The sequence below is a fragment of the Chelonoidis abingdonii genome, chromosome 14 (genome assembly GCF_003597395.2).
Source record: "Chelonoidis abingdonii isolate Lonesome George chromosome 14, CheloAbing_2.0, whole genome shotgun sequence".
Classification (NCBI taxonomy): domain Eukaryota; kingdom Metazoa; phylum Chordata; order Testudines; family Testudinidae; genus Chelonoidis; species Chelonoidis abingdonii.
This window is the reverse complement of record NC_133782.1, coordinates 33,146,904-33,157,323: the sequence shown is the minus strand read 5'-3', so window position 1 is coordinate 33,157,323 and position 10,420 is coordinate 33,146,904. Positions and strand designations below refer to the sequence as shown.

Below are 10,420 nucleotides of genomic sequence, written 5' to 3'. Positions count from 1 at the left end.
AACTGGGAGGCAAGAATCAACCAGTATCTTAGATGCCTAATATACAAATGCGAGAAGTATTGGGGTAATAGCAGGAAGAACTGGAAGTGCCTAATAAATAAATACAACTATGACTTGTTGGCATCACTGAAACTTGTGGGGTATAACATGATTGGAATGTTGGTGTGGATGGTATAGTTTGCTCAGGAAGGAAGACCATGACGGAGGAGAGCAAAAAGGGAGGAAGTGTTGTCTATCTCTTCTTTTTTGGCTCCAATCTCCCCCGCCTCGGTGAGATTTTGGGGTTTTCCATCTTGTATGTACCGTGTTATGTCCTCAGGAACACCATCCAAGAACTGCTCCATTTGTATGAGGAGGTGCAGTTCGTCCAGGGATTTAACATTGGTTCCTGATATCCAGGCCTCATAATTCTTTCCAAAGCAGTAGGCGTTTCTGGGAAATGACACATCTGATTTCCACTTTTGGGTTCTGAAACGCTGACGGGCATGATCCGGGGTTATCCCCATGTTTTCTAATGTACATTACATTGCATTTATCAACATTAAATTTCATCTGCCATTTTGTTGCCCAGTCACCCAGTTTTGTGAAATCCTTTTGTAGCTTTTCACAGTCTGCCTGGGACTTGACTATCTTGAGTAGTTTTGTATCATCTGCAAATTTTGCCACCTCACAGTTTACCCTTTTCCAGATCATTTATGAATATGTTGAATAGGACTGGGCCCAGTACAGACCCCTGGGGGACACCACTATTTACCTCTCCCCGTTCTGAAAACTGACCATTTATTCCTGCTCTTGGTTTCCTACCTTTTAACTAGTTACCAATCCATGAGAGAACATTCCCTCTTATCCCATGTATCCTTATTTTGCGTAAGAGCCTTTGGTGAGGGACCTTGTCAAAGGCTTTCTGAAAAATCTAAATATACTATATCCATTGAATCTCCTTTGTCCGCATGCTTGTTGACCCCTTCAGAGAATTCTAGATTAGTGAGGTATGACTTCCCTTTACAAAAATCATGTTGACTATTTCCCAACAAATTATTTTCTTTACGACAGTTTCAACCAATTTGCCCGGTACTGAAGTGAGGCTTACCAGCCTGTAACTGCCAGCCTCACCTCTGGAGCCCTTTTTAAAAATTGGCATCACTTTAGCTCTCCTCTAGTCATTTGGTACAGAAGCTGATTTAAATGATAGGTTACAGATGACAGTTAGTAGTTCTGTAATTTCACATTTGAGTTCCTTCAAAACTCTTGGGTGAATACCAGTAGGTCCTGGAGACTTATTACTGTTTAGTTTATCAATCTGTTCCAAAACCTCCTCTAAGGACACCTCAATTTGGGACAGTTCCTCAGACCTGTCACCCAAAAGAATGGCTCAGGTGTGGGAATCTCCCTCATATCCTCAACAGTGAAGACCAATTACTTAGCACAAAAAATGTTGCTAGACTGAATTAGTCTATAAACAAAAAGGTCTATCGATTGCACACGAGAACTGTGTGGCAGTCATGTGAGGAAAACGAAACTGAAAATTAACAGACCAAAATTGTAGTGTTGGAAATTAGGCCAAATTGGATTTGAGGGGGGCACAGTAGGCAGGACCCATGGCAGTGAGGTAGGAGGCAGCCAGGGCTTAATTTCCACTCCCCTTTATATGCATCAAGCAGCCACGGGTGAGGAAATCAGGGACGCACTCCCTGATCCCCACCATGGACTCATGGTATTTCATGCTCTGGCACTCGGAGGCACGTAAGGGGAAATTTAGTCTTCCCAATCTCTACCTCCCACCATCCTACAGCAGTGCATCATGGGCAACAGTGTCCCTCACATCCATCTCAGGTGCTGGTGGAACCACTCACTTCCTTGAAGCCTAAGTGCTGATGCATCATGAGAATTGTAGTCTCCCTACCACAGCCCCAGTACCTTATAAGAGTTTTAATCCCTCCCTTCCCCCACCCCAGCCTCAGATGCTGTTGCTGATACTAAGATACATATCTGTGTAGTAAGGGTGACGGTCATAGCCCTGATGATTATGGACAGGTGCTGTGCTTGAGCTGGGGCTTGGTTTCTATTAAAAGGTTCTGGACTCGTTCTGTATTTGGGAAAAATGATTTGGTTTAATCATATGGTGATACCAGTGAAATGGGAAGCAGTTATCACTGGAGAATGTTAGACAGAAGTTACTGAAGAGACAAGGTGGAAGAGATAATGATATGGGGAGGAGGGATAGCTCAGTGGTTAGAGGATTGGCCTGCTAAACCCAGGGTTTGAGTTCAATCCCTGAGGGGGCCATTTGGGGACTGGTCCTACTTTGAGCAGAGGGGTGGACTAGATGATCTCTTGAGGTCCCTTCCAACCCTAATAATCTTTGATTGGACCAACTTCTGGTGGTGAGAATGTGTCTATGTAGCACTTTGCTGTACACACCACCTATGCTGACAAGAAGGGTTCTTTTCCTAGAAAGGGACACCCTATGCACAGTGCTGCCCTGCTCACATTGTGCCTGTTAAAGGAATAGGGCTTTGCCAGAAGAAGGTCACAGCCAGTTCCTTCCCTCCAGCTCCAGAAGGGAGGATTAGGGAGACACTTACCTCAAGAAGGATGTTTTTAAGCTTTTTATTCCACACTTTAAATACATTTATACTTAAGGAAAAGACCAGAACAGGCTCCTCAGGCAGAGCCCAGAGAACTGAAAACAACAGTATTTACATCCCACACACCAAGAGAGAATACAGTTTTACAAAGCCATAGGGCTGTGGATAGGAACCCAAAAGAGTCTGTTTCAGTCCCTGGTGAGGTGCACAGCTCAGCCTTTGCACCTTTTGGAGAAAGATTAAAACTTCATTTTCATGTCAGTAGCAAACTAGGACTTTAGTCAAGATGATCCGAAGGTTGTGAACCCAGCTCTGCCATGTTCTTCTTAGAAACAGGCATCAATCACTCACTCCACAGCCAAGCCCCTGCCAGCAACCAGAGCTGGGACATGGAACTCTGGGCACAGGGCCAAGCAAATCCAGGTTGTTTCCTGCCAATGAAACTTCACTTCTTACCTTCAATAAAACTCCATTGTTCAGGAGAAAGACACTCCCGAGATTGTATTCCTGCCAGGGACTGCAGTCCAGGGCCAGGAGAGCCCTTAAAGGGTCCCCACCTCAGCACAGGAGCAGGACTGGTGTAGAGAACTAGCATGGAACAGCTGTCTGAATCGCCGATCTGAGAAACCAAGACTCACCACCAGCCTTTTCACTCCAAACTGTCCCCCTTTCGAGACAGAAGCTCCAAGGGAACAAGGAACAAGTTCAAAGGGCAAATTCCCAGATCCTTCCAAACTGACTTTTGAGCATCTGCAGCGGGACTGTGGAGGAGTGGAGGCAATTGGCCATGGGAAGCTGAATGCTGGGCTGAGGATGGGCTCATACTGGGCTGGGGAGTTTCCTGTGTTCCCTGTTCACATTCCCCTGACCTGCTGGGCCTTTCCTGGTTGTCACTTGGCTGTGCCAGTTCTGCTGGGGCTGTGCAGCTCACAGACAGGTTAGCAGTGGGAGGCCTCTCACAGGCGACACTGGCAGAAGGCGCATCAGCAGCCAGCTCTCCTGCACAGAAGCCGGGATCTGACCGTTTCCTGCTCCCATCTGGCTGCCGAGCAGTCAGTGCCCTGTAGGATCTGTGCATGTGGCTCTTCAATCCATCATAGTCCAGGTTGCTCAGCTCTTCAGGGAGGGACATCAGCAGGTCTAGGATGACGGCAGACTCTGGAAGGAAGAATGGACCTTGTCAGGCTGGTCTAATACTCGATCATAAGCCAGTTTGTTTATAAGCCACCCCACGTCCACTAAGATGGATAAGTAAAAATGGAAAATGTGAATGACCCGTTCATAAGCCGACCCTATAATTCAGGGGTCAGCAAACTCTGGCTCCCAGGCCATCAGGATAAGCTGCTGGTGGGCAGAGATGGTTTCTTTACCTTGAGCGTCCACAGGCACGGAGGTAAACCTAAGTAAACAAAGTGTCCTGGTGCACCAGCTGCTTACCCTGACGGGCCAGGACAGCAACTGGTGGGGAAATGGGGGGGTGGGAGAAGCTAGGAATTGGGGGGTAACTCCTATGACCATCCCCCTGACGATCCCACCGCTAGCCCAGGACCCCCACACTCTCCCCATTCCATCCTTTCCCACCTTATCTGGGGAGAGCCAGGGGAGGTTGTCTCTGGCCTGGCTAGAGCTGCTCTGGCAGGCTGGGCAGCATGGCCGCAGCCTGCTCCAGCGGAACAGACCAGGTGGCACGGCCGCAGCACGTTCCAGCGAGTTAGGGGGGGTGGCATGTCCACAGTGTGCTCTGGGGGGCAGGGCTGAGCGTCATGGCTGCAGCCTGCCAGCCTCCGTGGAGCTGCAGCTGCTTTGGAGGCTGGAGGGAGAGCAGCGTTGCCAGAAGCGGAGAGAGACTGTCCCCGGCTCTTCCCGTCTGGCTCTGCTGCTTCTCCTTGCTCCCTCTGTTGGGGGAAGGGGCTGTGTCCCACCTCTCCCTCTCTATACCCATTCATAAGCTGCCCCCCTCCTCTGGTGCTTCCCTTTTTTACTAAAAAAAATTGGGTTTTTGAACAAGTATATTCGGTAATCTCTTTTTAATCTGGGTTTGCATTGTACTTTTCAGTTATTTTCCTAAAGAGAGGTTGATTCTCATTGATTGGAAACCATTAAAACATGCAGCTTTGCAACTAATTATACTCTTTTCACTCAACTTGGTGCTTCTTTTTGCTAACCAGAAAATTATGTTAGGAAATGGTGAATGATGCATTTGCTATTTACTAGACAATTTTTTACGCATGATTTCTGATAAACATTTGGATGGAAACTGGAATTCAGCTAAATGCATAAAAACAGCATGTTGCAATTGTTTTTTTAAAAATCTCCTTAAATGTGCTGGATATACAAGAAAAAAGAAAGTTTTAAATACAAAATGTTGTGATAAACTGTGGTCTTAGAACTAATACATCTCACTCTTATTTTCATTCATAGATTGCAAGAGGAAAACAAGCTTTCCAACTCTTTATCAGTGTCTCAGTTTTGAACGGACTAGTCATTGAACTGAACTAGCTGAATCAACTCAAAAGAAAATATTCTCTTTGCACCTGCAGGAGAGAGTACTGCTTTCAAAAGCTTGTTTAAGAACATAAGAATGGCCATACTGGGTGAAACCAATGGTTCATCTAGCCCAGTATCCTGTCTTGACAGTGGCCGGTGCCAGATGCTTCAGAGGGAATGAACAGAACAGGGCAGTTGTTGAGTTTTTTTAAGAGCTATAATTTTGGCCTTTACAACATCCCCAGCAACAAATTCCACAGGTTAACTGTGCATTGTGTGACGAAATACTTTCTTATGTTTCTTTTACTCCTGCTGCCTATTAATTTCATTAGGTGACCCCGGGTTCTTGATTTACGTGAAGATGTCAGTAACACTTATCCATTTGCTTTCTCCACATGGTTCATAATTTTATAGACCCCTATCATAACCCCCCTTCATCTTCTCTTTTCTAGACTGAACACTCCCAGTGTTATTAATCTCTCCTCATATGGAAGAGAAGAGATTAAATTTCAGCCAACTCTAGTTCCAGGTGCTTGGTCAGTGACTTTTACCAAATCATTGAAATTTGGCAGCAAACATCCACTTTTTGAATATTTTTTGTTGTTTAAATTATTGTAATAGATTATAGTAAGGTTTGATATCAGCATAGGTTGTCAATTTTAAAGAGGTTTATTTTATAAAAGGAAAAGTGTGCTGAAAATATAAAAAAACCCTACTTTAAAATTGTTTAAAAAAAATTGTTAATTTTTGGCCATCCTGAACCTTGTCACTCATGCCTGCGGAACAGAGGCTACATTCTGGCCCTGGATCCATGAGCATGAACAGATGCATGCCCCAGGCTCCACACTCACTCACGTACTCTGCACTAATTCCCCATCTCAATCACACTCAGGTCCCTCAGTCCCCGTATCGAGTCAGTAGAGGAAGTGGCAGTAAATGGCTGACAACCCTCCGTGGCCCCATTAAAATCCCCCCACGGTCAGGATCATGGGACATCTTGATTAAGCAGCACATGGCTACAATGCTCCAATCAATCTCACCACAGAAATGCTCACTAAGGAAAGGAATGTGTTTTCAGCTGGCAGTTCTGAAGGAGCCAATGCTTTGCGCATGGGAGGCCAAGAACCATGTACCGCTGCCTTGCTCACCTCAGTCTGAGGACAAGGTCTCTGTTTATAAGGTGACTAGCACTCATCAAGCAATATACAAGTATGAGAATGGAGAAGACAGAGGTGGGCCAGGACTCCCCCAGCCACCATCTCAGCACAAGAGGGACCCCTAAGCACGTGCACCCACTCAGCCCTCCAGCACTGTCTGCAGAAGGATGGCCAGGACTGCCACGAAGAAGAAAGTGGAGGCAGGTACTAGGACATAGCAAACGCTCCCCTCCCCCTGAAACAGGCAAGGGAACAGATCAATTTCCAGACTCTGGAGGAAGCCACTGACTGGCAATGAGCTAGTGGTGGTTACAAGATCCCAAAGAACACATACAGTGCCTGTGAGCCTCTAGCTGGCCTTGGATTAATTTCCACAGTTCGAGTAACAGTACACGTCACCAAGGTTTGCTGGTGTAACACACTGAGCTACGCTGCGGGTGAGTGACAGCTATCATAGCCAGCTGGTTCCCTCCCTGAAGATCACAAACATGTAGCTTTTTGGATCCCAACTCACCACATGGCGAGAGCTCAGGCACTTTGATGTCCCTGGAGAGCATCGATAAATATTTGTAGATCTTCTCAAAGTCCACGCTGAATTTCTCTGGTTCCCCATGAACACCTGGGTCTGTGCTAGTGCTGGAGGACTGAGCTGCTGCGGGGGGGCCTGGTGCAGGATCTCCATTCCTTGCTGCATCATCAGGTGCTGGCGATGCATCACGCTGGCTCGAGGAGTCTGGAAGGACCTTCTTCTCTGCAGCTCTGGTCAGCTTCTGGGGAATTGAGTGGAGCAAACCAAGCGGCTCGGTGACTGCGATGGTCAGAACCTGAAATTCAGAGATTCTAAGGGACAGAATCATCTAGTCTACCTCCTACATGACACTAGCCACAGAACTCACTTGAATTAATTAGTGTTTGAACTAGAGCAGATCTTTTCAATAAACTTCCACTCTTGATTTTAAAATTAGCTGTTCCAATGGTTCATTCTCATCACTGTTACAATGTTGTGCCTTATTTCTACTCTGAATTTGTCTAGCTACAAGTAGGAGCTCAGGAAGGAGGAGGAATGGGGACCCCTTTTCCAGAAATGCCAGACACTCTCAGAGCAGCCTCCTGCTATGTCAGGCACTCCCTGATCCCACAGCAGACCTTCCTCAGGGTGAGACTGGGCCAGGAGAGCCAGCCACCATGCAGCACAGTGAAGCAGAACGAAATGCAATGCAATAAGCTACAGGGGCTTTGGACAGCCTGATGCTCTCTGGGGGAAATCTCTGATATCCAGGAGTGAGAGGAGATGTGGTTGTTTATGAGGTGCATGGCAAGGAAATGGATTTGCTCACTGCCAGGACAGGTGGCAGAGCTACCATTACCCATGCCCCACTTCAATCTCTTCATCTTTACGTAGCTAAGCTGCACAGAAAGCAGCAATTGGGAGAGCAACACTCAATGTCAGAACAGCTGGGTTCTACTCTGAACTCTGCCACGGACCTGCTGCATGATATCAGGCAAGTGGTTTCACAGTATGTACCTCAGTTTCCCCCACACCAACAGGAAGGGTGAACTGCTGCTTGGCCACTGCAGCAATGAGGCCATATGAGCACAGAGGAATGTGGTAGAATTCCTGATGGAATAGCCTCCCTGTAGCAGGGATGTTTCCTACTAGTGACCAGAAGGGACTGGCAGGCTTGAGCCCTGTCACTGGCCAGATTTTCCATTCTCCGTTCTTTGTAGAAGTCTCTGACCCTGCTGAGTTCTTGGCCCCAGTGGGATCTTGCAGCTGTCATTGAGTGCTGACGCCTGTTACCTGAGAGAAAGCTGCTGTCACGGTTTCTTCCAGCTTATCCGTCAGCTTTTCAGCAAGATCTGTCCAGACCTGAGAGGCAAATTTCAGTTAGTGCACTAGAATCAGGCACCCATCCACTTCCACACAGCCACAGTGCAAGAAGCATGAGCCCAGCCAGCACAGGGCAAGGAGAGCACAGAGTGAGACAGGGACAGCTCCAGAAAGGGCTGACTCATGGCAAAAGCCATGTGCCTCAAGCCCATCCTGGTACAGTACAATCAAACTCACCCTTGTCCTGGTGCAGTACAGACAAACCAGCCCTGCCCACCCCCACACAGATTCCCAGGTTCTCTCTCTCTCTAAGCCATACCTCGATAGGAGCTAGGATCTCAGCTTCCTTGCGTGTCTGCTCCTCCCGGCAGCGGCGATACTCCATCTGTATGGCCTCCCTTGCTACGCGGCCCTTCAGCTGGTGGATGAAGGCCAGAATCTGCAAAACGGGGAAGTTCAAGCATAGCAGCATACAGAGATGTCCCTCCCCCAATAAACAGCTCATGGTTGGGCTGGGAAGGGTGTGGCTGAATGCCTTCTATCCCAACTGGACTACATAGTTGCAGCTGAACTGGGTGTCCATTCCACCTCTCCCAAAACCCTCTCTGGTTCCAGACAGCAATGAGTTAGTGGGATGAACTTGCAAAAGGACTGTACAACTAATAAGAAGGACCAAAAAAGTTTTAGGCCTAAAAAGCCACGGTAGGAGACATCTGCACCTAGGTCAGGGGTAGGCAAACTATGGCCAGCAAGTTCCGGCCGGGAAGCGGGTCAGGGGCTGCACTACGCAGGTCCCAGAAGCTGCAGCATGACCCCACTCCAGCTCTTACGTGCTCCAATGGCCCCCTTCAGCACTCCAATGGGAGCTCCAGGGACAATGCCTGCAGACGGGGCAGCGTGCAGAGCTGCCTGACCACGCCTCTGCATAGGAGCCGGAAAAGGGACACGCCACTGCTTTCAGGAACCGCTTGAGGTAAGCACTGCTCAGAGCCTGCACCCCTGAGTCTCTCTCCATGCCCCAACTCCCTGCCCCAGCCCTGATCCCCCTCGCGCTCTCCAACCTCTTGATCCCAACCCAGAACACCCTCCTGCACCCCCAAACTTCTCATTCTCAGCCCCACCCCCTCACTAGCATCTCCTATCAGAACCTGCACCCTTTCCTGCACCGGCCCTGATCCTCCTCCCACCCTCCAAACCCCTTGGTCCCAGCCCAGCGCACCCTCCTACACGCCAAACTCCTCATCCCCAGCCCCACACCAAAGCTCGCACCCCGATTTTCTGAGCATTCATGGCCCGCCATACAATTTCTATTCCCCGATGAGGCCCTCGGGCCAAAATGTTTGCTCACCCCTGGCTTAGGTACTACAGTGATGGGAACCGATAAGATATCTGGATAGAAAATGCTGTGGAGAAAGCTGGCAGGGAGCAGCTGAGGGGGGAGCTGTGACTGCCAGTGGTAGATAAGGGGCAAGACATCACCCACAGGAGCCCACAGCCTGCAAAACCCCTGAGCTACAGAAGATGCATAAGCCAACACCACCTCTAGTGCTGCCAAAATCAGGGGCCAACATAAACAGAAATAAAAGGAGCCGCCGCCAGGCAGCACTAGGTTTCCCCACCCCAACCTGAACAGTGGAGAGGAACCTGCAGGGTAGTACGATGGTGGCCCTCCCTTCCCAAGCCAACCAGGAGACTGGGCACTCTTTCTCTTTTGTTATCAGAGACACTGCTGTTCCCTAATTACCCTTACTCTGAACCCGACCTGGTCAGTTACCAGCTTGACTAGGACCAGACCCCGCTCACCTCAGCCTCACTCTTACGGGGCAAATGCTCCTGCAACAGCGCTGCCTGTAACTCCCCTTGAGGGGCCTGGGCCTTCAGGGCCTTGATCAGCTGCCGCTTCTCCTGTGCCGTCCAGGAGGCCCGAGTGGGTGCACGGCATGCAGGGGGGCCCGTTTCGTAACGTGTGGGGGCTGAGCGGGTCCGAACTGGGGGCTTCATGCCTCAGGCTCTGCAGGGGGAGAAAAGGAGGAGTCAGAGGTCAAAGCTCCTGGATCCTCCCATCTACCTATGGCCCCCGCCCACTCTCTGGGGCATCTCGCCCCCCAGCCTTCCCCTCTACCTACAGCCCCCCCTCACACACTCATTTTCCAGGGCCCCTGCCCCCCATCTACCCACAGCCCCCCTACCTACACACGTTCACTCTCCAGGGTCCCTGCCCCCCATCTACCCACAGCCTCCCTACCCACACACACTCACTCTCCAGGGCCCCTGCCCCCCATCTACCCACAGCCCCCAACACATGCACTCACTGTCCAGGGCACCTGCCCCCCCATCTACCCACAGCCCCCAACACA

The 10,420-nt window shown here is 49.4% G+C and overlaps 1 protein-coding gene across 2 annotated transcripts; it reads right to left on the bottom strand.

Annotated features, from left to right (window-relative positions):
- Window positions 1-2,596: 2,596 nt before the first annotated feature.
- Window positions 2,597-10,112, bottom strand: SNAPC2 (small nuclear RNA activating complex polypeptide 2). 2 transcript variants are annotated; one of them, XM_032790861.2, is made up of 5 exons: window positions 9,867-10,112; window positions 8,383-8,502; window positions 8,034-8,102; window positions 6,747-7,002; window positions 2,597-3,746 (listed from the first exon to the last, which is right to left on the bottom strand). In XM_032790861.2, the coding sequence occupies exons 1-5, from the start codon at window positions 10,062-10,064 to the stop codon at window positions 3,238-3,240; spliced, it is 1,152 nt and encodes a 383-aa protein (XP_032646752.1). In that variant the 5' UTR covers window positions 10,065-10,112; the 3' UTR covers window positions 2,597-3,237. The 2 variants fall into 2 exon arrangements, with proteins under 2 accessions (XP_032646752.1, XP_032646751.1); XM_032790860.2 differs by having other exon boundaries at window positions 6,747-7,056; window positions 9,867-10,111.
- Window positions 10,113-10,420: the final 308 nt, after the last annotated feature.